At 36.7% G+C, this 26,963-nt stretch overlaps 2 protein-coding genes across 7 annotated transcripts; both read right to left on the reverse strand.

The window, feature by feature from the left end:
* Positions 1-856: 856 nt before the first annotated feature.
* LOC137388695 (uncharacterized) lies at positions 857-8,987 on the reverse strand. Of its 3 annotated transcripts, none has more exons than XM_068075152.1 (4): positions 8,901-8,987; positions 2,000-2,178; positions 1,717-1,869; positions 857-1,236 (listed from the first exon to the last, which is right to left on the reverse strand). In XM_068075152.1, exons 2-4 carry the CDS (start codon positions 2,169-2,171, stop codon positions 1,094-1,096), a joined length of 468 nt encoding a protein of 155 aa, XP_067931253.1. In that variant the 5' UTR covers positions 2,172-2,178; positions 8,901-8,987; the 3' UTR covers positions 857-1,093. The 3 variants fall into 3 exon arrangements, with proteins under 3 accessions (XP_067931253.1, XP_067931254.1, XP_067931255.1); XM_068075153.1 differs by having other exon boundaries at positions 8,897-8,986; XM_068075154.1 differs by lacking the exon at positions 8,901-8,987 and adding an exon at positions 2,660-2,695.
* Positions 8,988-13,068: 4,081 nt separating this feature from the next.
* Positions 13,069-25,435, reverse strand: LOC137387486 (uncharacterized). Of its 4 annotated transcripts, none has more exons than XM_068073922.1 (4): positions 25,175-25,435; positions 23,022-23,229; positions 19,598-19,750; positions 13,069-13,582 (listed from the first exon to the last, which is right to left on the reverse strand). In XM_068073922.1, exons 2-4 carry the CDS (start codon positions 23,224-23,226, stop codon positions 13,443-13,445), a joined length of 498 nt encoding a protein of 165 aa, XP_067930023.1. In that variant the 5' UTR covers positions 23,227-23,229; positions 25,175-25,435; the 3' UTR covers positions 13,069-13,442. The 4 variants fall into 4 exon arrangements, with proteins under 4 accessions (XP_067930023.1, XP_067930021.1, XP_067930024.1 ...); XM_068073920.1 differs by having other exon boundaries at positions 23,022-23,241; XM_068073923.1 differs by having other exon boundaries at positions 25,125-25,435.
* Positions 25,436-26,963: the final 1,528 nt, after the last annotated feature.

Here is a 26,963-nt window from a genome sequence, read left to right on the forward strand (position 1 = left end):
TATTAAAATTGGATCTCAGTAATTATCCATGCTCACCCAGAAAAAGGCGTTGTTTTCCAGAGCAGAGTTTATTGGTACAACAGAATTGGTACACGAACACGACAGGAAGTTGTTCTAACTCTTCAATTTAACAGTTTTCTCAGCGATGTAATAACAGTAAGTATTGTGGAGTTTTCTAGATCGTGTGTGTGTGTGCGTGCGTGCGTGTGTGTGTGTGGGCAATCCTTGAGGTTGGGGTATTATGTCTGCTTTGATTACTGCAAGCAGAGGCTGGGCATATTTTAAGAGCATCGTTGCACAAACCAAGGCTCCGTGTTTTTGGCTAGACATGTCTGGGCAGTGGGCCCAGTGACAAGAGAACCTGACTGGAGACATACCTAGTAGTAGAGAGAAATCCAAGGTTGGATGTCATTTATGTCACCACTGGCAGCTTTTTTGGGAGTTGAACTGTTTATAGGTCAGGAGTTCTAGACCAATAGGTTAGTTTATATACTCTTTCTACTTAAAGAAACACAATGAATATAAAACATTCATCGTATGATTATGTTATGATTATTTCTTGCAGTTTGTCAAACAGAAAACTGTTGTCAGTAAAAATAGCTGTTTGCAGGTCTATAAGTTGTACACATTTAAAAGCATTTTGAAAACCTTAAACTACTTTCAACTGACTAAACTTGAAGATAAAACTAAAATATAGTTTAAATAATTTAAAATTTGATAAATTTATAGCAACAACTGATTTTGAAACAAATTTTTTTAAACAAATTTATTGACCTGTTGCCACAAAACTGTAACTAGAAGATGCGTTAATATGGCTGTTGCTCTGTGATTTCTTGACAGTGAAAAAAAGCATTGCTTGAGTCGTGTGCCCTTGTAAGCTATAATAGGGAAGATTAGTGTACATGAAAGTATTGCTTATATTACACAATCAATGACAAAATGAAATTGTCTACTGGTATATGTATCATTTTGTCGATCGATTGGATTACCCATCGACATTCCGAAATAGCTGCACATTAAGCCATGGGTCTAAAATGCTAGACTAGTTGGATAAAGTTAGCTCAAGGTAAAAACCGAGTGAGTTCGGGTATGTCTATGACCTGGCCAGTTTCACAACTGCAAGGATTGCTGAGGCTAAGCAGAGAACAGTCGATACAACGGCTATTCCGTATGACCAGGAAGCATAACTTCCAACTTTGACTCCAAACACGATGATAGCTATTAGCATCAGAGCAACTGCAAAAATACATTGATGAGGTAGAAACAGCCAGTACTGCTCAAGTCGTTCCAAATATGGTTTGTTGCTACATGCACGTATGTGTGTTCGGTCGTTCCTAAGTATTGCAATGCATTGCAAGTAGATATGCACTACTCAATCACAGCACTCACTGAGTACTATCAAGTACTCACTGAATCACTAGTATTAGTATTAAATAGTACATCGCCTGCTATGGTATGAGGCAGCACTTACTAAGTACTGGTACGAGGTTGCGAGTACTGATATTACCTCATAGCAATGTACCAATGAGTACATTGCTATGAGGCAATACATACTCCCCTACTATCAAGAGGTAGTACTTGCGTAGTATTATCATGAGGTGGTACCTACCCAGTGCTGATACGAGGTAGTACTTAACCAGTGCTGTCAGGAGGTAGTACCTACCTAGTAATGTCAGGAGGTACTATGTATCTGAATCATCCACACTTGATACTTACAGGTAACAAAGGTGTCAATGACGAGCCCAAAAAGGATCCTGTTCTTGTCAACAGAATGGTGGAAAAGGTAAAGTGCCATGAGGATGATGCCAGTGACAATACCGGTAAGGGCGAGTGACATGAACACTTGGGTTGCTATGAAGTAGCCTAATGCTGCAATACAAAGGTGATTATTAACAAGGTTGTCAAACCTGATTAGGCAGCAGTTTGATACGAGTAGAATATGATGGATAGATGTAAGGGTTGCAGCTTCTTTAAAACAATTTATAGTTACGACACGTACTCGGTAGACTTATCCAACATTGTTCCCATAATCCGTGCCGAAAAGAACTCTCTAATACCCATCCTGAGGTGAAGAAGGCAATAATACATGAGATAAGAGTCGCAATTAACAGCATGAACAGTGCCAGAGTAATGCCTTTTAGCCGTGGTCTCTGCTCACAACTGTCCACCATCTTTGGTCTAAAAAAAGCAGTGCAATATCCGCTGATAGCATGAGGTAGTGACACTGGTGAGAAAGTGACACTGGATGAGGTAGTGACACTGGATGAGGAAGTGACACTGGATGAGGTAGTGACACTGGTTGAGGAAGTGACACTGGATGAGATAGTGACGCTGGATATGGTAGTGACACTGGATGAGGTAGTGACACTGGATGAGGTAGTGACACTGAATGAGGTAGTGACACTGAATGAGGTAGTGACACTGGATGAGGTAGTGACACTGAATGAGGTAGTGACACTGGATGAGGTAGTGACACTGGATGAGGTAGTGACACTGGATGAGGTAGTGGCGCTGAATGAGGTAGTGACACTGATTGAGATAGTGACGCTGGATTTGGTAGTGACACTGGATAAGGTAGTGACACTGGATGAGGTAGTGACACTCGTATGTGCATTATCAAGTGTGGGCAACAGAAGCTGAAAAAGACAGAGGTAAAGACCTTAATGTATCTTGCGGGCTGCTGTAATGTGTTGCTCATAGCAGTAAGTTCTTTCAGTCAGCCAGAATAGATAATCAGCTCCATGACTATAATAATACTAATTCATGTTTACAATTGACCCAAGCCACTGCTTTTGCCCAAACATGATAAAAAATTAGAAATTCTTCCAAGAAAAGACTATTCTTGATTAACGGTACATTGTCTCCTAAAGAGTAATTCGAATTCTCTGACTTGGTCGCTATCACCTCGTATAGGCCTCTATCACCTCATATAGGCCTCTGTCACCTTGCTTAGGCCTCTGTCACCTCGCATAGGCCTCTGTCACCTCGCATAGGCCTCTGTCACTTTGTATAGGCAACTGTCGCGGCTTATAGGTTTCTGTCACCTTGCATAGGTTGCCATTATCTTGTAGATGCCGCTGTCACCTCATATAAGCCTCTGCCACCTGATGTAGACCTCCATCCCCTCGAATAGGCCTCTGTCATCTCTGATAGGTTGCTGTCACCTCATAGAAGCCTCTGTCACCTCATATAGGTCACTGTCACGTCACATAGGTCACTGTCACGTCATATAGGTCACTGTCACCTCATATAGGTTACTGTTACCTCCTAGAGGCTTCTATTACCTCGTATAGGCCTCTATCACCTCATATAGGCCAGTATCACCTCATATAGGCCTCTGTCACCTCGCATAGGCCTCTGTCACCTTGCATAGGCCTCTGTCACCTTGTATAAGCCGCTGTCACCTCCTATAGGCCTTTGTTGCCTGATATAAGCTGCTGTCACCTTGTATAGGCCTCTATCCTCATGCATAGACCTCTATCACCTCCTATAGACCGCTGAATGCTTAGGTCTTGCACAGGCAGCTAGTTGCAACACCTTGTAGTTGTGTCCCCGCATTCTGCTACCCATAATTCATGTGTCATTACTTCAACAAACTTACCTTTTTGCTGTTGAAAAGAAAGGAGACTTTTTAAACAAGGTTGCCAATTACAGTTATTTGTTCATTCTGAACAGCTCACTAAAACTCTAAATTAATTTCGAACACTGCAGTAGACTCTACCCACGGTTGAAGGTCACCGAAGGTCAACTAAGAAACAGCAATACCGCAACGGGAAAGAGCACACTCGAAGCGAATAATGTGAGTGGAATCATCCCCTCCCCGAGAGACACATACAAGTTTTTACTATAGACCATAATGTTAATAGCATATCTCTTATTATAAGTGTTTTATAAGTTAGTCACTAATTATTATTATTTTAGCGCGGCTCCCTTTAATTATTAATCAAACTATTTGCATTCAGCACATTTTCAATTTTATCTAAAAATCTACTAGTTGATTACAGAGTTACCTGTAAATATCAGCACCGATTTGCAGTTAACTCTAAGCAGTGATTGTCAGCATATACATCCGTATTTGCTGACAATCACTGCTGTCTTTAGCAGTAGCATATACCCAGTTAAATATCGTCCCTGAGTGCTTCAGCCTTTTGTCTGTTCCTAATAAAAATACACTGCTATTATTTAATCTCTTTTAACTCTAAACAGTTCTGTCATGTTATTCACAGATCAAACAGCTGATAAGCGTCGATCATGTCACCTTGAGGTCAATCTATTGTGGGTAACAAATTAGATCTGAAAGTGTATTGCGAAACAGACAGCTGTACAAGAATTGACTGCCTTGCTAGCACTTTAAAAAGTGTCACAGAAATCTGTTGCATAGGCGAAAGCTAATTTCCACCTAGTTATGTTTCCTTATAATGAAGACATTGACATGGTAGAATAGGTTGATGAGTGAACTGGAAGGTAACAAATGATCTTCCTTCATTGACAGTTAAACTAGTGGTTGGATTAATGTAATTAGGAGAACTTTCTAGAAGCATACAAACTGGGCTCGATGCCTGAAGTGGATGCAAGGAGTTTATTGAATGACAGCTATGATGAGGAGAAAACCAGAAACAGGTCTGACCCTGGAAACCGTATACTACATTTTGGTTTTTGCAGAAGCTGTTAACAAGTTACATATCTTAGGCCTGTACACTAGCAAACTGTTGGAGAATAAAAAACATACAGAAAAGTGTCAAAACCTCGCTATTCCAAAAAGCTCAGCAGAACAGAGGCAAAGAAGGAGGCACAAAAGACGCAAGCTGTGGCATACCGCACAAAAGATGCAAGCAGTGGCATACCAATGAAGAGACACGCATACTATGGCATACCAATGAAGAGACACGCATGCTATGGCATACCAAATCACTATAGGGACTTATCCATAAACTTTTTTAATATACATAAATGATTTAACACATGTCACTAACATTTTCACGTCTTTGCCCTATGCAGGTAACACTAATCTCTTTTTCGAATCCTCTAACATCAACGAGCGCATAGATTGTTTAAATAACAAATTTCTTGCTATTCAAAACTGGTGCACTTCTAACAAACTCACCTCTAATGTTCATAAGACTAATTTCATGTTACTAAAAACACCCTAAAATAAATTTCATCTAGCTAACCCTCATCTCTTTTTCATTTTCAACAAACCAATTTGTCAGACAGATCACACTAAATCTTAGGTATGTTCATTGATTCTAATCTCACTTGGAAAAACACACATCGAGTATTTACTAAAACAACTGAGACGCTTATCAGGCTTACTCTACCACACATCTGAATATTTAACCCACAAACCTCTGCTTTTATTATACAATTTTATAATTAATTCCAAACTTTCATATTGCATTGAGGTATGGGGCAACGCACCTCCCACCCATCTTACAAATTTGATAACACTTCAAAAGCGCATAATAAGAACCATTCACAAAAAACCTCACCCACACCAAACCTCTTTTCAAATCATCATCCATGCTACCTATCAGTTTACTATATTCATACCGCATTATACTTTTAGCTCATCAAAAATTTCATTGTAATTATATCCCTCACACAATACATCAAACTCGATTCTCAAATTCCTGTCTAAATCTCCCACAACCTTCTTCCCGTGCAGGCCATCAAAAGGTGGATTACCGACAGGCTATTTTTTGGAACCAACTCCCTAATACAATAAAAAACATAAGGAAAGTGGCCAGTTTCAGGAAAAAACTTAAATCACATCTTTTAACAAGTGAATAAAACCTCATTACTCATATCAATTGACCTTGATTATGCGATGACGACAAGCCCGACGCCACGACTAGCTATGCTAATGCGTACTATGAGCTTCATCACCCTTCCAGCTTTTTTTTGTTCAATCACTACTGTTGATGAAAATAAATCAAAGATAAATTTTTTTTAATTAAAACATTTTTGTAATATTTGGTGAATAATCTTGAAAGTTTTTCCTATAGAAAGCCCAAAATGGCAGAAATATAACAGCAATATTGTACATGAATATTTTTGTTGGGTATATTCACCATTGAATTTCAAGGTTCTTTGAATCATCAAAATATAATAAAATCTTTAGTTTTTTTAACGTATTGTAACAGGAAATTAGGATGTCAAAACAATCCTTTCTCTTGTGAACATCACTCAGACATTGTTTCTAAGTGAATATATAAAATAACACTATGATATTTGTATTTTAAAATGTAGGGCAAGCGTTATAAAGGAACTGATAGAAATGTCCCATCATTCGCAAAAAATATGTTAAAGTTTACATACTCAGCTCAATTTGTGAATACAGCCAAAACAATTTATATGCAAAATACAAATAGTATTCACTTTGTATACCATAAAATACAGCTTTCTACCAGTTGTCATATTTGATAGCTGTTGTGAATGGTGAGACCTCATACTTTGAGTTAAAGGCATTGCACTCCATTGTTATCCAGCTCTTGGATGTTTTTGAGATTAATGCTTATTTGTGGATGTGAATGTAAGTTTTAGAAAAGGATTAACATTTGAGTTGAAGAATTATAACCTTTGTCTAGACCAGTGGTTCTTAAACTTTTGGGTTCTTGACCAGGATGGAATTCTTCCCAGGGAGGAATTCCCCTCTGGTTAAGAACCCTTGGTTTAGACTCAGATACGATTTTGAGAAGTGTAAATTACAGTCATGGACTTTCTTAGTAGAGACCTTTAAAGGAATTTCTACTAGCCTTTTGACATCAAAGAGCTGGAAAGCGATTACACTCACTAACGTTAGCGAATATAAATTATAATTGGAAACAACCTATATCAGTATTCGGTGTAAAGTCTACCCAGCAACAACATGACTCATAATGAGCTGACAAATGAGTATTAATCTAGAATGAAAACTGACGACTAAACTAAGACATTATTTTTATCAGCATAAGCAGCTGATTCAAAGAGATATCGCCAAAAGCAAAACATGTCAGACAAAAGTATAAAAGAAAAACATGAATATGAGAGAGAGCGTAAACAAAGAGAAAAGAAAAAAGTTCCAACTGTGATATTAACCAATTGTAAGTACCTTTATACATTAAATGTATTTATTAAATCACTGTTAAACATTAATTTAAAATTTATCTCTTGTATAGTATGTAGACTAATTCTTTACAGACGTTTTTCTGCAATTTATATGCTGTATTATGTATTTATATATTATATGTACAATTTTATATTTGGCAGCTTCTGTTTGCAACTTTAGAATGTGTACAAAATTTATTTATTATGTGCAAAGTTTTTATTGTAGCTGCTGCCTTCGGAAACAGACATTCAGAAGGTAAAGCTGTCAAGAGACTGCAGAAAGCTCTACATAACCGTCCTCATAGATCTAGACAAGCTGTGCGCAAGCTGGCCCTTCATGTTGGAGTGAAATTATAGCTGAAGACGTAGACACTGATGAGAGACGTGGCAGGCAACTAATTGCTAATGACATTGTTGAGAACGTTCAAACTTTTTATTTAAGAAATGATACATTGTATATCCCGACAAGCTCCAGGTATGTAAAAGGAGTGAGACACCGTGAGACACATGATCTCTACAAGGCTGAGTAAAATGACACAAACCCTATAGGTAGAACTAAGTTTGCTGAGCTTAGACCTGCTCAAGTATGTCCTCTAGATGATACGCCTCAAAATGTCTGTGTTTGTTCAATACACGAAAATATGTTGGTGTGTGTTTCTGTACTAGCTAAGAACCGTAGTTTACCAAATATAAATAGCTTTTATATATAAATATAATAAAATAGCTTTTAGAAAATATAATAACTTTTAAAGGTACACAGCTTATTCACCGTCTTGTTCCAGCAGGACCTTAGAAAGCTGCACATGGTCGGGATAGCCAGGATGTGAAATGGGTGCGTCATAGATTTTTAAGATCTGTCCAAGTCTAAATAAACAGGAACAGAATATTTTTATAGAAAACTTGGAACATGTTAAATAGTTTTATTACTATGTTTCTCTCAGTAAAACATACTGCTTTGTAAATACATGCGGCATTTTTCCTTTACTTGATAGTTTAAGTAGAAATATGTACTTTTATTATTGTACCATACACTGACACTACTGACAGTGTATTACATAATCAATAACAATAGTATTAGGCTCTTTTTTGTATAATTATGTGTGTTTTATAATTACAATAAAAACATGGACATACTTCTTTAAGTAACTTGATATTTGTAAATCATTTTCAGACATGTCCCATCACTCACATGGTACAGGATAGCTGTTTGAAACATTTAATTACAATGTAGATAAAGTCAAAATTAATCAAACTACCTGCATATGTCGTCAATGTTTTTGGAAGTCTTACGCTTTAAAACTCAGCCAACTCACAGAAGTTTTACGAAGTTGAATACAAAGCACAAAAACAAATTATTCTTATACATTTACACCTGTTGCCCATCATAGCTCTAGAACTACTATTTACACCTGTTGCCCTTCATAGCTCTAGAACTACTATTTACACCTGTTGCCCTTCATAGCTCTAGAACTACTATTTACACCTGTTGCCCTTCATAGCTCTAGAACTACTATTTACACCTGTTGCCCTTCATAGCTCTAGAACTACTATTTACACCTGTTGCCCATAGCTCTAGAACTACTATTTTGAAAGGAGTAAACCTTATATTATCGGAAAGCCAAGGAAATACTGCATCAATTAATTCAAAGAATTTTATAATGGGAGCAAATGTATACGTGTAGTTGGCATCAAATAACTCTAAATGTTCCATCATTATTCATGAACACACCCATATATATAATAAATACAGATATATATGTATCTTGGGAATGCCTCATCTTTTAGATATGAGGCATTCACATTAACTCACCTACCAGTTCAGCTTCTTTAACACTGTTTTCGCTTCTACTCGACCTCAAACTGCCCGCAAAGTAGCTTCCTTTGTAGATTTTCATTCCCCTGCATTTCTTATGAGCTTCTGATTGGCTGTGCACTTTACACTTTGCAAACTATCCTATCTTTCTAAAACCTCAAAGTCAATAGAGCTGCTATTGTGACTTTGTTAGTCCTTACAGATGACAGTAATTAAGTGCCAGTCGGTTTCTGGTTTAGACTATGATCTTTTGTGCATTTATTCTATGCTCTCATGCGCATACCCTTAAGGCATATTCAAATTTCTAATTAACATGTAGTTGTCATCAACTAGTGCTTCAAATTCATCTACTGATGTGTAATTTTAGTGTGTCAGCTATGGAGAAAGGAAATGGGCAAGGGAAGTCTTGCGGCTTAGTACACTATCAGATTTTGAGGCCCATCTTAGTTGGTCCTATATATCTCAGAGAGTCCTATATATCTCAGATAGTCTTATATATCTCAGATGGTCCTATATATCTCAGATGGTCCTATATATCTCAGATGGTCCTATATATCTCAGATAGTGCTATATATCTCAGACGGTTCTATATATCTCATTTGGTCCTATATATCTCAGTTGATCTTATATATCTCAGATGGTCCTATATATCTCAGTTGGTCCTACATATCTCGGATGGTCTTATATATCTCGGATGATCCTATATAGCTCATATGGTCCTATATATCTCGGATGGTCCTATATATCTCAAATGGTCCTATATAGCTCAGATGGTCCTGTATATCTCAGATGGTCCCATATATCTCAGATGGTCCTATATATCTCGGATAGTCTTATATATCTCAGATGGTCCTATATATCTCAGATGGTCCTATATATCTCAGTTGGTCTTATATATTTCGGATGGTCCTATATATCTCGGATGGTCCTATATAGCTCAGATGGTCCTGTATATCTCAGTTGGTCCTATATATCTCGGATGGTCCTATATATCTCAGATGGTCCTATATATCTCGGATAGTCTTATATATCTTGGATGGTCCTGTATATCTCAGATGGTCCTATATATCTCAGTTGGTCTTATATATCTCAGATGGTCCTATATATCTCGGATGGTCCTATATATCTCAGATGGTCCTATATGTCTCGGATGGTCTTATATATCTCAGTTGGTCCTATATATCTCAGATGGTCCTATATATCTCAGTTGGTCTTATATATCTCAGTTGGTCCTATATATCTCAGACGGTCCTATATATCTCAGTTGGTCTTATATATTTCGGATGGTCCTATATATCTCGGATGGTCCTATATAGCTCAGATGGTCCTGTATATCTCAGTTGATCTTATATATCTCAGATGGTCCTATATATCTCAGTTGGTCCTACATATCTCGGATGGTCCTATATATCTCGGATGGTCCTATATAGCTCAGATGGTTCTATATATCTCGGATGGTCCTATATATCTCAGATGATCCTATATATCTCAGATGGTCCTATATATCTCAGTTGGTCCTATATATCTCGGATGGTCCTATATAGCTCAGATGGTCCTATATATCTCTGATGGTCCTATATATCTCAGATGGTCCTATCTATCTCAGATGGTCCTATATATCTCAGATGGTCCTATATATCTCAGATGGTCTTTTATATCTCAGTTGGTCTTATATATCTCGGATGGTCCTATATATCTCAGGTGGTCCTATATATCTCAGATGGTCCTATATATCTCAGATGGTCCGATATATTTCAGTTGGTCCTATATATCTCAGATGGTCCTATATATCTCTGATGGTCCTATATATCTCAGATGGTCCGATATATCTCAGATGGTCCTATCTATCTCAGATGGTCCGATATATATGTTTTAGGATGCAATTATTGGTGGCTAGTCAAAGTAGCATTATAATGTGATTGCTAAATACTACCCACTTTAATTAAGCCATATGATTAGCATATTTATAGTAGACATGAAACAGAAGAAAAGCTCATATGATATTGGTTGATTATCTACAGCACCAGACTGGCCAATATCGTATGTCTCCATGATGCGGATTAGGAGTTGTGCGCACATTGAGTTATCCTTTGTAAATATATACTGTAACAGAGCAGCAGGTTATTAAAATACATCAGAACTAAGGAGTTGGACATTCTGGTTGAACTACAACAACAATAACAACAACACATTTGTGAAAGTAACCAATATAGTACTCCATTTTGTACTTTCTTTTAAATAAACATGTTTCAAGTATATAAAGTTAACATTTCCATCTAGAGAGGATAAAAATAATGTTCGTGTTACTTGCTGAATCATAAGTTGCAGGAAGAGATATTTCATGACAATGAAGTTATGTTCATTTAGTCAAATAATCCTCCATAGTGCATGATGCATGTAATAATGCCGTGGCCCTCTAACCCTTGTTGACCAACTGTATGATACTAGAAAAGCACTTAGAGACTGAGACAGGGCTGTCTGGTCATGCAAATCTTTCCCCTTTCTCCTTGCTATTGCTTGAACTACAAACCTATTCACACCTATACCTCTGTAGGGTATATTGAGCATTACTTGATGACAATCCAGATGCGAGTGTCTTTCATGCAAAAAATTTAACGTTGTTTACAAATTAATCAGCTTCATGTTTCAGTTTAATTTTTATTAAAAGCCCTCAATCTTCTCTTATTTGTTCATAGGTGTCAAATATTTACTTTCCTAGAGTTGTCGTTCCATATTTTATATATTTTGTGCACACTTGCCTTCTTAGACGAAGGAGAATAGAATATGCCAACCAGCATGGCACAAAGTTGAAATATTCAAAATGTTTATACAATCATGTTTATTCATAGAGTTATCATGTTTTCCATAGAGTTAGCTGTTTACAGTTTAACTTCACATTATGACCGACTTGTATTCCTAGTCTTCTCACGATTCAGGATTGAAGTCTGTTTACCTAGTAATAACTGCTGTTGATTTGCGGACAGATTTATTAGTTTTGCATTTGGTTTTAGTCAACTCCTAAAAAGATTTCATAGCTTTGCTTAAAGTTGTCTTTCTTCACTTTTTAGCATAACTCCTTTTTGCTCTGCGTTATACGTCAGGTTTGTACTACATTATATACTCAACTGGGTGTTTATTAACAACAAATCTACTGACATTCATGCTCTTGGCGATCAGAGTAGCATATTATAACTGAGTGGTTTTAATAGTAATTCAACTTAAATCCATGAGAAAAATACACTCACAAAAATTTTGCTGACTGCTGCCAAAGGTCTTTTTATTTTGTTTCTAAATTGTCATTATAGTTTATTTCATGGTAATTATATTACTGTGTCCTCCTGTGAAACATCTGACCTTTCAAGACTTACTTCATTATTTTTACCTTTAATGCCAGTAAGAGAGAAGCTTTAATATTTAGGATGTCTAATATCCTTAATCGTTTTACTTACTGAGCCCAACTTGTATTTTTAGTTCTCTATCTTTACAAACATCTCTAAGAATAACCAACAACTATGTTACGATTTATTGTTGCTAAAGGCTTCAAGTCTAATTGTCACATTACTGGCAGAGTGTTTGTCAACTGTAGTGAGTTACAAACTATGTGAAGCAGCTGTTCTGTTAGTTAGCACCTTCATACGTTACAGCCGAACCAACATGTACCCAAAGGTGATGAGAGTTCTTACATTAGTTTAATCTCGGCAATGTCTGCAGTGACCCTTCCTTTTGGCATCGCCCCTACCTCCACACACTGCCTTGGGAACCCTACTACCTTTTCTATCCTTCCTACCTCTACTATTCTACAAGTCTTTGGCATCTCAACTATATTTAGTGACCATTCTTTTTTTAGTGACTATCTCTTCTTTTTTTGATAAACCTACCTTGGGCAACCCAATCACTTTTGGTCATACTATTACCCCAACCTTGACTACCCTCACTATCTTATGTAACCCTCCTGTTATTGATAAATCTGCTCGTAGTAACTTTACCTTCCTCGGTATCCCTGCTACCTTCAATAGTCTCATGTCGAACTAGCGCTGCATTACTGTCAAACAATCTTCCGTAAAACAAACCAATTCATTTTTAATATGGATCATGTTTGCGGTACGAGCAGATAAATCCTAATTATCAGAAATTTTTTGCATGTAGCAAGAGCTATGCCTCTAGCTATGTCGAGCATATCTCGGAGAGTTTTGTTTATTAACGAACAAACAAAGCGATATAAAAGTAACACAAGGCAGGTGAGAGAAGGCAACTTCTGATAAAAAACTAAATTTATAAAATGTCTAATGAGGTTTGAATGAAATATGCTAATTTTGGAAGATAAATATAGAACATTGCATGGCAAAAGAGCGAGATGAATGATAAGCTATTAATAAATACATGCGCTAGTAGCATATGAATAATTGTTCAAAAGAAACAGCAACGAATGAGCATGCTAGAATATGTCCACAGCATTGATTAGCTAACATCCCTGGCAGCAGAAGGTGCAGATGTATGTAAATATATAGTATGGGAAAGACTGATAGAGAATTTAAAATATAATTCAGCACCTAGCGAGTTGTATAGCTGCTACTATAGCTGCACACATGCATAATATGGTGGCGATGCAGGCCACGCCGAATGACCATGATACATTTGAGGCAGAGGCTCCATACACGATCACAGCTACCAGCATCAGAGCAACTGCAACAGATTGTAGAACTGCTGAAACAGGATATGAGCATGAGAAGGTAATCACCAATTGACTGGTTGTGGTCAAGACTACAAATAGTAATGTCATATGACACCCGTATATCCCAAATAGTAATGTCATATGACACCCGTATATCCCAAATAGTAATGTCATATGACACCCGTATATCCCAAATAGTAATGTCATATGACACCCGTATATCCCAAATAGTAATGTCATATGACACCCGTATATCCCAAATAGTAATGTCATATGACACCCGTATATCCCAAATAGTAATGTCATATGACACCCGTATATCCCAAATTAGGCAGAGGGACATTACGTAATGATACTCGTACCAAAGCTAAAAACAGCATGCATGGATACATGAGATATAGGCATAGCCACAATCTTTAGTGAACAACTTATATATTACAAGCAATGGGAGTTTAGAAACTATCCCACAGTTCCCCAACATTTACAATATGCTTTTTTACTGCTGTAAAGGTACTGGAAAGACGTTACAACTACTACTAGAGACAAGTGAATATAGAGATACAGTATATACTACAACTACTACTAGAGACAAGTGAATATAGAGATATGTACTATTACTACTACTAGAGTCGAGTGAATATAGAGATATATACTACAACTAATACTAGAGACAAGTGAATATAGAGATATATACTACAACTACTACTAGAGACAAATGAATATAGAGATATATACTACAACTACTACAAGAGACAAGTGAATATAGAGATATGTACTACAACTACTACTAGAGACAAGTGAATATAGATATATACTATAACTACTACTAGAGACAAGTGAATATTGAGATATATACTATAACTACTACTAGAGACGAGTGAATATAGAGATATATACTACAACTACTACTAGAGACAAGTGAATATAGAGATATATACTACAACTACTACCAGAGACAAGAGATCATAGTTTCCCATTTCCTAGTATAGTATCCCGATAAGATAGACTAATGTTAAGGGGGGATGCTATACTCTAGCGCCACACATAGGTCTGTTATGTTATTATCACAACAGGCTCTGACATTAATAGCTAGCAGCACAGACACACAAAACACCAGACTAGTCATAAAAATTATGGCTATATTGGCTCATACAATTTGACATATGCATATACTACACAGCAAGCTTATCTAAATGACTGAAAACTGTGATAAGACAGAGAAAGGTCTTCTTTGATGAAATCTAGACATGGTTTACAACGCAGCACCGTTGCCTCGGTAACCGTTGCCTCGGTAACACTACTTTCAAAGCTCATCATTGAGTATGAATCAGGCTAATGCTTATAGGGAAGAAGGAAATAGTGAATGACATGAGAGATATTTACTGCAGTTGAACACTAACTATATTTACTGCAGTTGAACACTAACTATATTTACTGCAGTGGAACACTAACTATATTTACTGCAGTTGAACACTAACTATATTTCCCATGATGCAGTTGAACACTAACTATATTTCCCATGATGCAGTTGAACACTAACTATATTTCCCATGATGCAGTTGAACACTAACTATATTTACTGCAGTTGAACACTAACTATATTTCCCATGATGCAGTTGAACACTAACTATATTTCCCATGATGCAGTTGAACACTAACTATATTTACTGCAGTTGAACACTAACTATATTTCCACGATGCAGTTGAACACTAACTATATTTCCCATGATGCAGTTGAACACTAACTATATTTCCCATGATACAGTTGAACACTAACTATATTTCCCATGATGCAGTTGAACACTAACTATATTTCCCATGATGCAGTTGAACACTAACTATATTTCCACGATGCAGTAGAACACAAACTATATTTCCATGATGCAGTTGAACACTAACTATATTTCCATGATGCAGTTGAACACTAACTATATTTCCCATGATGCAGTTGAACACTAATTATATTTACATGATGCAGTTGAACACTAACTATATTTCCCATGGTGCAGTTGAACACTAACTATATTTCCCATGATGCAGTTGAACACTAACTATATTTCTACAATGCAGTTGAACACTAACTATATTTCCACGATGCAGTTGAACACTAACTATATTTCCCATGATGCAGTTGAACACTAACTATATTTCCATGATGCAGTTGAACACTAACTACATTTCCATGATGCAGTTGAACACTAACTATATTTCCCATGATGCAGTTTAACACTAACTATATTTCCATGATGCAGTTGAACACTAACTATATTTCCCATGATGCAGTTGAACACTAACTATATTTCCCATGATGCAGTTGAACACTAACTATATTTCCATGATGCAGTTGAACACTAACTATATTTCCATGATGCAGTTGAACACTAACTACATTTCCATGATGCAGTTGAACACTAACTATATTTCCCATGATGCAGTTTAACACTAACTATATTTCCATGATGCAGTTGAACACTAACTATATTTCCCATGATGCAGTTTAACACTAACTATATTTCCATGATGCAGTTGAACACTAACTATATTTCCCATGATGCAGTTGAACACTAACTATATTTCCCATGATGCAGTTGAACACTAACTATATTTCCATGATGCAGTTGAACACTAACTATATTTCCATGATGCAGTTGAACACTAACTACATTTCCATGATGCAGTTGAACACTAACTATATTTCCCATGATGCAGTTTAACACTAACTATATTTCCATGATGCAGTTGAACACTAACTATATTTCCCATGATGCAGTTGAACACTAACTATATTTCCCATGATGCAGTTGAACACTAACTATATTTCCATGATGCAGTTGAACACTAACTATATTTCCATGATGCAGTTGAACACTAACTATATTTCCCACGATGCAGTTGAACACTAACTATATTTCCATGATGCAGTTGATCACTAACTATATTTCCCATGATGCAGTTGATCGATAGGTTTGTGTCATCAACAAAATGAAAATGGCGCAAACACGCCAGTCGAGCGAGTTTTGTTACGCGTAAACTAAATTTATCGAATGTTTTATGATTGCTAACGACAGAAAAGGCATTTGTGAATGATACGTAAGAAAATGTCGCGCAAGCAATTCCATTCTAAACATTTTCATACTTCAGTTTTTTTATTTCGATGTGATCAGTTCCGAATGTTGCTAAGCGTGACGAGACTGCGTCAATAAATAGCGGCGCAGTCTGTTCGCTTTCTTACGTTTTTAGCAAAGGGCCAGATTTAACCCGCATGATGCGCGCCATGGAAACATAGTGTGTATTGCTGGTTAGCCTGCCATAATGATTGTTTTATTAGGTTTATTATTGAATAGCACAACTTTAGTTGATGTTCCCTAACAATCACAACCCTAATTGCATCCACCCTGCATATTAGCGCCTACTCAGCCATCAGTTAGGCCTAACGGCTGCCAGTTGCAGGTTACACTAATACGTTTCATCAACATCCAAATTATTGAACTATCAGAATCTATTGAATTGTAGAACTTGAGCAAGTCTTTGTTCCAACATGCGCAGTAAATTCCACCATCTGAGGTTCTTATTCGCTAGAAACACTGCATTTTTTAAATCAATACATATGCATAGTTTTATATCTCATAGCTTAGTTCTCCAGCGCTTAAACAATATGAAACAGTGATTCATAGCTTCCTTGTTTCGATCTGAAATTATGGGACCTTAGAAGACTTATGTGAGGTATATCTGAAATCATGGGACTTTAGAAGATTTATGTGAGTGGTAGATGTGGTGAAAAAAGAAGGTGGCATTATTATTATCATTATTGTTGTTGTTATTCACATACAATTAAAACAATGAATAATGAAAAACAAGGAAACTATTTCAGATAAAATCTTGACATAAAAATTTCCCAAGTAATATAATAGTTGTCATGAAGAGAGTGGGCATGATCACAAGAAAACTAAGTACAGTATGTCCATAGACACGGTACTAACTACATAGATTTAGCATGACACAGGCCACTAGTAAACTTTAATCGAGCCGTGTGAATGGCAAAGTTATTCTTAGCCTAAATAGTAAAGATAAGCTTAACTAAGATAGGGTTTCTATAGCAACATTGTAGCATTCCTATTTTTTCGATTTTTAAATTTCATTAGAATAACAAATAAAACCAAATGGCATGCTGTCAGTCATTGACACAATTTCCTTCCTCAAACTAAAAAGCCTAGTTCTGTTGTATTCTCACATGAGGTGGTGCACTATGCATGTGCCTGTAATGACCTGAAGTGGCCTACTATTAGTATGCTTGTAATGGCCTGAAGTGGCCCACTATCAGGTGACATGAGCTCAGTGGTGCATGCCATTCCAGTTAAACAGTGGCGCATCAGTGTCAACATGGTCAACGCTTATTCTATTATAAATATGTCGGCTGCATTTCCTTTTCTGGCTTTTCATCAGTTAGATTTGCATGCAGAGCGTACCACATTACTTTAAAAGAAACCTACAGTGTTTGTCTGTTTCCTGTGCAAAGTTCAGCTTATGCTACAAGCGCAGCGCCTTGTTTCCAGAATGTTATGATGACTTAAAACTAAGGAACAGTATTGCTGTTGTTACATAAAATGCATTCAATCAAGTTCCATGGAGTGTCAAGTTTTAGAGGGAACAAAGCTATGCACATACAGTAGACACTCTTATAACTTAAAACTCCTATTATGTAAATTGCAGATAACGTAAAATTTGAAAATGTAAATTTAAAATGTAAAATGTATGCAAAGTTTTTGCTTTGTACTACATAGAATAATTTCTCACAAATGGAGCGAGTCAAGTAGGGTCAATATAACATAGTGTCGAGTAGGGACAACTTCTCAGGTTTGATTTGAATGGTAACCTACTGTATCTCGCTCCATTTGTGACAAAGAATCATGTACATATAGCGTTTACCTATCTATTATATATACAACTTCCATGACATTTTAGATCGTTGTGATAGATCATCAACTGTCAACAAAACAGTGGATATGTAGGGCAATTGTTAATAAATACTTAGAGGTGATCGATCGGTGCAGGTGTTACAGCGCCGGTCTACCAATCTGAATGTCACGGGTTGGAAATATCGCCGAATGTTCTCTTTCAGAGATGACAAACAGATAGACGCCGCTCTTTTTATAGTAAAATATATTTTTGTTCTGCTTTATTATAGACATAAAATATTTGTTATTTTTAGTTTTGTTTTTCAGAATAGATTTTGCTGTCCAAAAAAATAAACAAATCGTCGTAAGAGGACGTCGAATTTGTGTGTTCCCCATCAACTTATTGTGAATTTAGCGCAATCAGTCTATAAAACCAATGAAATCAATTAAAGAAAGTAGACAAGTTGTCGATGCAGACTACTAACAAGGCCTATCACAGATACATCCTAGAAATTAAAAAGTTAATTCTAGTTTTTTCTATTGGTATATGGCTAAAGGTTAAAGGTTATATGGCTAAAGGTTAAAGGTTATATGGCTAAAGGTGTGAGTTTGAAAAGAACTTGGAATGAATTCGGCAATTTACATGTATTTTACTGTTCATATCACATAAAATTCCAATAACGTAAATGTCCCTGGAATGGACTATTTACGTTGTAAGAGTGTCTACTGCAATGTAAAGCAAAAAGCTGACATACACTTCGTCCATTGGGTCAATAAGCTATGTTATCGATACCCATATACCATATTTCATTCCTGATCATGGCTAAAGGCTCCCAGCAGCTTGAACAAAAACAGTCTAGCAGAGAATTTACTCAATATCACATTGATCAATAAATATTCCTCAAGTCCAAGATTTCTACATCTATGCTCATTGCATTGAACATCGGCTGCCAAGTTTGCTGTCAAGGAGACTTCTCTCTCTCCAACTCAGATTCGCTTTCAAGATCATTTGTGGTTTCAGCTCCAGCCTGCTCAACTCTGCGTAAGTTTATTCTCACTAATAGAACCTACTACTCCTAACACCTGTTGGCAGCAGCGAAGAGCCCGTGTCCCCTAAGCTGATATACTTACAAGTGATGAAGCTGTCGATGACGAGGCCTAGTAGTACTTGATACTTGCTGACGGTGTGCGCGAACAGATAGAGAAAGACGAGTATAACTGCGACAGCTAGGCCGATCAAAGCAAGACACATCAGCACTTGAGTAGCAGTGTGATAGGAAGGCCCTGCAGAGACACAAACAGTAGCTAAATGTATCTGATAGAAGACAGAAAAGCCATTTATGAAAATAGAAAATGTGTTAGAGCAACTTACACATTTTCTTCAATTTTTAGCAATAATATTAGTGCTGCGCTACCTTAGTCCATGCAACAGTAAGATATGTACAGTAAGATATGTACAGTAAGATATGTACAGTAAGATATGTACAGTAAGATATGTACAGTAAAATATGTACAGTAAGATATGCACAGTAAGATATGCACAGTAAGATATGTACAGTAAGATATGTACAGTAAGATATGTACAGTAAGACATGTACAGTAAGATATGTACAGTAAGACATGTACAGTAAGACATGTACAGTAAGACATGTACAGTAAGATATGTACAGTAAAATATGTACAGTAAGATATGTACAGTAAGATATGTACAGTAGGATATGTACAGTAAGATATGTACAGTAAAATATGTACAGTAAGATATGCACAGTAAGATATGCACATTAAGATATGTACAGTAAGATATGTACAGTAAGATATGTACAGTAAGACATGTACAGTAAGATATGTACAGTAAGACATGTACAGTAAGACATGTACAGTAAGACATGTACAGTAAGATATGTACAGTAAAATATGTACAGTAAGATATGTACAGTAAGATATGTACAGTAAGATATGTACAGTAAGATATGTACAGTAAGATATGTACAGTAAAATATGTACAGTAAGATATGTACAGTAAGATATGTACAGTAAGATATGTGCAGTAAGATATGTACAGTAAGATATGCACAGTAAGATATGCACAGTAAGATATGTACAGTAAGATATGTACAGTAAGATATGTACAGTAAGATATGTACAGTAAGATATGTACAGTAAGATATGTACAGTAAGATATGTACTTTAAATATGCAATTAAATGTCAGTTTCCCCATTACAGGTATCGCAAATAATTTTATTCCTTTCCAATATTAGAAAGCAACTTTCTAAGCCTTTTTTACAATATTTTACACCACAAACTGTGCGTTTATTGAGCAGGAAATATATAAAGTACAATAGATTGTATTTTATATATATTCCATTAATAGAGAAAGCTAGTCTCGGGAACGTATTGGCATGTCTGTAGTAACTCTTATCCCAGACTCTCTTTCTCAGATTGAAGTGGAAAATAACATTGTGTAGAAACAGCGGGTTTATTCTTTTCAGAAAATAAATAAATTGATGCATTAATACCCAACATAAAACCCCAAATGAAGCCAGTACCTCACGGAAAATTATAGATCCTATTGGAAAACCGCTGTCTTCAAATAAAATGGAATAAGTTAATTCCTAAATGATTTTAATCAGTTGAAATACAAAAATCAGTCTGAAGTTGAACCACCCAAGTACAGTACTTCCTTTGTACAACTTGTCATATTCCTGTTGTTATCTGCTTACGTTATGAGGAAAATTATAGATCCTATTGGAAAACCGCTGTTTCCGATTGATTGAGTATCCGGTTTGACTTGCTGATTTTGTGTCCTGCCATTGTTACATAGATACTACGTGTTGTGTTGACAATGATTAAAAACTAATGCACCTTCCCTGCAACCAACCAGGGACTCCGAAGCTAAGGGTTGTGGGAATGAAAGAAAGTGGGAATGATGAGTGAAGAAGCAACAACATTTATTATTCTATCTCACTAACAAAATTAAAAGTATACTACACCGCAACTATAGCCTAACTACAGCTAATGAGCACCATCATGGTCCGGAGTATATACATACATTCAAACTATAGCTAACGAGCCCTATGGTCAGGACTCAGGAGTATATACATTCATGGATACTGGAAAGGTTTAGTTGGATGGTAGAAATGGATATAGTAGGACATGTAGTACCGTCTAATAGTAGTTGGATATACTATTAGACGGTACTACATGTAGATGGATGGAACTTCAGTGCAAACACGCAAACAACATCAGTTTGGGTTTCTATGTTTTCAGCGAGCTGACTAAATTTTATTGTAACAGGAAGCAGCGGTTTTCCAATAGGATCTATAATTTTCCGTACCTCACAAGCCACAATGACTACGTCTACCGGTGACAACACAATTCACCAATAGATCACTTGTGTGAGTATTACTAGCAGCGCAATTATTGCTAGTCAATAAACATGTACACTATCTGATGTACACCTTCTGATGTACAGCATCTGATGTACAGCATCTGATGTGCAGCATCTGATATACACCTTCTGATGTACAGTATCTGATGTACAGCATCTGATGTACAGCATCTGATATACAGCATCTGATGTGCAGCATCTGATATACAGCATCTGATGTACAGTATCTGATATACAGCATCTGATGTGCAGCATCTGATGTACAGTATCTGATATACAGCATCTGATATACACCTTCTGATGTACAGCATCTGATGTGCAGCATCTGATATACAGCATCTGATGTGCAGTATCTGATGTACACCTTCTGATGTACAGTATTTAATACAGCATCTGATGTGCAGCATCTGATGTACATCTTCTGATTTATACTTTCTGATGTACAGCATCTGATGTACATCCTTACTGGTTAAGCGTATGCAGATATAGCAGCTCTAATTAAACAGACACCTGCTATAAATGCCAAAGTAACTAGTGAACTAGACAAGTGCCAGCATACATTAGTACGGTTAACATACAGTTCTCATATAAAAATGAAATTACGCCCTCATCTAATAGGCTTCATGTTTATAGGCTGAACACTGGAGGCCGAGTCAAAGGAGCTTTGAAACATCAGTACTAGCAACCGCCTTGCTAAGAATGCTCTGCAAAGCACTCTGAAAGCTTCAATCAAGAGCAAAATATTTTGTCCTTGACTTATGCAGACCAATTTTATTATTGAGACTTGTAATATAAATTACATACTTTTAATGTTCATTTAAATACCATAGCTTTACTTTTAAAACAAATTTTTTCCTTCTAAATAGCATATTATTTTAGAGTGACCGAGTTTTTATCCTAAATCAAGCTAGTTTCTACAGATTCATTTGGGTTTGTATTGAAGCGCTCTGTGAAAATAAGCCAACCACTCATGACAAAGAAGGTGTAAATATCACACACTTCTAGTACACACGAATGCTCTAGTGTCAACCACAGAGTCAACACCAGCAAAAATAAATGAAAACTTGCTCAATATTACTCTATGTTCTTCGGCCTTAAGAAACTGAAAACTGACTCACTGCTTCTATTTAGCCAAGAACGGTAGGAGAGTCGATTACAGAACCTACCAGAAGATATGGCAGAGCAACTTTCCCAGAGGCCAGTTCGGGATGAGCGGTAACCGCTCCAGCCAGAGGTTGTAAAGGCAACAAGAAATGTGGCAAAGCAGACTAGAAGAATAATGAGCACAGCTCCCGCCCTGCCGCCTAGACTAAGATCATGGTGGGTGGTGCGGGTGACTCTCGTCGTTCCTGTAGTTATTGTCTGCACCATTCTCTACAAACCAGCCTGCAAATTAAGATAAAGGAAATGCAGCAGTGATGAGCACCGCAAATGTCTTGAAACAATAATAAATCGCAGAAAATTGCATGTAACTTTTGCTAAAGCCCAATACTCATAGATTTGCACACTCATCTATATACAGTCAAACACGGATAGCTCGAACACATGGTTAACGCGAATGGTTTCTTTGGTCCGTTCCCACGTAATGATAAATTGCTTTAGATAACTCGACTTTAACTCTGTTAACTCGAACAGTTTTTTGCCCAACGGCTACCGAGACGGTTGTTATCGCTTTAGAAAATCACTATTCCAAGTCATAGAGGTAAACCTAAACTTTTCGTAAATCATAGGCGTCGTTATTACCACCGTTGGCAAAATATTTTTGTCAACGACTTTTCTAAAGGTTTGGTGAATTTTGATTTTTACCAAACATTCGCTTAGCAATCGCCTTTCGGAAGCATGGAAAAGTGAGGTAATCTTTGCATAAACTTCAAGAAAAATCGGCAAAATTGATCGTGGGTGAAACGATCAAAAGAAAAAGATGTCTTTTCTTCTGAGCATTTCAACAACGATCAAGTTTTGCCAATTTTAATCTAAAAAATGTCCTGGCAATAACATCACCTCAAACAACAAACCAATCTCAAGTGATAGAAAAATCTCCTATACTTTTTAATAAAAAAAGTTTTAAACTTTACATTAGAAGCATTTAATTTGAAACAAGCCATTTATGCTTTTGATTTCTATTATAGTTTGTTTATGTGCATGTATCTACTAATAAATAAATAAATGGACTTGTGACAGTGCTCTGATAACTTGAACACTTTCACTCGGTCCCATGAAGTTCGAGTTATCCATGTTTGATTGTATATATTTCTCAAACTCTGTGTGTCCGTGTGTCGTCGTCGACAATCCGGCTATAGACCTTAAAGTCTTGGAATAAATATTCCGTACAGAAAAGGATTCGATCTCGGACCAAGCCATTCACCAGTCTGACGCCTTGACCACTAGACTACGGAAGTCGAATTGCTAGCCAGCCTGCCATTATATCAGAGCAATACCTAACTGCTTTGCGTATGACTCGGGTCATAGCATAACGTCACGAAAAGCTGTTCGCTCACATTATTAAACTGGCTAATAGTAAAACTCTCACTACTTCTCATTGTTTATAAGACAAAAAATTCTTATGATATGTAGTTTGAAAGTTAGAATGGCAAATGTTGTTATATGTTAAACACAAATCAATTTTCTGTCCAAATACTCTTCTATTGCTCGAGCAACGCCGGGTGGCACAGCTAGTAGATTTATATATTGCTCGTACCTGACTGTTTAATCAATCTGTAGAAAACACTTTTGCCGAGCATACGAACATAAATGTCAATTATGCATTTGATTACAGCAATGATATACAGCCCCCCATATGTGGGGGCTGTATATCATTGATTACAGCAGCCTCCACATTTTCTAATGGTTAAATACAGTTAAATTATCATATGACGTTGAAACTAAAGGTTGGATAAGTTTAACCTAATAGAATAGCAAATGTAGAATTACTTAGTAAGCATAAATTCTGTAGGATCCATTCTGTACAAGCATATTAAATATTAGAATTAGAACACGCAGCTAATTTATATATAATCGGGTGGTGCAGTCCGCATTGACTGATATTAGCAATCTTCTATTCAAGGAATATATCTACAAGTGCTCTGTCGAAATTGCATGAATGCAAAGAGTATCAAGCAAAATAGAAGCGTTAACCTCGAAAGACATTTTGTCTACTTTCGGAGTCAGAGCTTGAAGGTCATTTTCGGAATGCTTTGAGGAATGACTGTGATACCGATTAACTGGTTATTTAAAGATGTTTCATAACCAAATGTAGATCTTGTACAAACCTTTTAATCTAATTAAAAGCCAAAACGGTCACACAATAAATACTGCGTACCTTCCGAGTAGCGTGCTCTACGTGTTGTGAAGAATGAGGTCAATCGCTAAAACAGTGATGGAGCCTTTCGATTATAAACAAATTGCCTACGAGCAGCTTATGTCATGTCAGATAGTAAATGTCAGATTACACAGCCACTTAAAAAGATGAGGAGCTGTATATACATTTAACTGACTCTAAGGATTATAATTATATTCTACTGCGTTTCGTATTAATTAGCTTCCTGATACGTTCGTCTATACACTTCGATGTTAGCTGCTAGTCCCGTTCTTACTAAGCAATAGGGGCGGTACTGCACGCTCGCTGTTTGCTAGTTGCGCTCCGCTATAAATATCGGGAAACTGTTCCATTGAATTACTTACAGTTGGAATTCCATTCCAACTGAATTACTGGTATACTACCCCTGGTCAGGAATGGCATTGGACTGTCTAAACCGATGAACTTCCGTACGACAATTTGAGCGCCATCTTGGACCGTGCTACATGCGCTTCTGGTAGTAATTAGTGAAATGGCAGATCATAGTTATCCCAAGAAAAAACTCATTCATCTGCTGGAAATCAGTGTTTTGTCATTAATTGCTACTATTACGGCAACTCTGAAACACGATGGGTTAATGATATATCATTTCACAAGTGAGTTTAGCATTTTATTCCTACATTAGTAGCACTAGTACAGCAGTAGCTGTTAAGAAGAAGCTTGCTAGTAGCTGGTTAGAAGCTTGCTAGTAGCTGGTTAGAAGTTTGCTAGTAGGTGGTTAGAAACTTGCTATTAGCTGGTTAGAAGTTTGCTAGCAGCTAGTTAGAAGCTTGCTATTAGCTGGTTAGAAGCTTGCTAGTAGCTGGTTAGAAGCTTGCTAGGAGCTGGTTAGAAGCTTGCTAGTAGCTGGTTAGAAGTTTGCTAGCAGCTGGTTAGTAGTAGCTTGCTAGCAGTTGGTTAGTAGTAGCTTGCTAGTAGTAGTTTGTTAGTATTTTGCCAGTAGCTGGTTAGTAGCTGCTAGTAGCTGGTTAGCCAATATTTAGCTTAGCTAGTGTGCTTATCTGTATGCTTATGGCTTTTGTAGGTTGCTCTTGCTACCCAGGTGTTATCTATATCAATGGCTGATTCTCTAATTACCCTAAAAGAGTTAAATTTGCCACTGTTTCAAGACTGTGATGCACAGTTGAGTTCATTCAGGTTAGTGTGTGTGAGTCTATTTTCCCATGTGTAACTGCAATTTGATACTGCAAAGACTTGTTATTGGAAATTTTGATGTCATGCATGGCAGTGTGATCACAGTTAGAATAATGTAGGTTAACTTATATAAGTTTTAGATGTTGAAATTCAGCCAATGTTAGTAAATGTGGTTTCTTGTTGTGTTTCTGCAGAAAGTTGATAGACTATTTGCTATACTCAATAGTCGGTCAGTTGCAGGCCGTGGCTATAAACGGCCTATACGGTTTCTAGGATGAAGTGTTTAAATCCGTTTTTACTAGACACAAAGACATATCTTATGAGTTTGAGAACAATGGATGATACCACACTTTTGGTTGAAATTGTTGCTTGCTTTACTGTTCGCTTCCTATCTCTTCGCTATGGTCGAAGTAGACTGAAATTCTAATTCAATTTTTGGATTGAATCAGAGTTGCACATGTAATATTCTGGTAATGATCTATTGTTTGGTGACTTGATATAGTCTGTTATTTTTTCACAATATTTCAGTTTGTTTCTATGGTTAAATATTCTTTGTTTATTGTTCCTTTTTCTAGTTTATGATCTTTGTGTGTACATTATATTGTTCTGCTTTATGTTT

The sequence above is a fragment of the Watersipora subatra genome, chromosome 2 (assembly GCF_963576615.1).
Source record: "Watersipora subatra chromosome 2, tzWatSuba1.1, whole genome shotgun sequence".
Lineage (NCBI taxonomy): Eukaryota > Metazoa > Bryozoa > Gymnolaemata > Cheilostomatida > Watersiporidae > Watersipora > Watersipora subatra.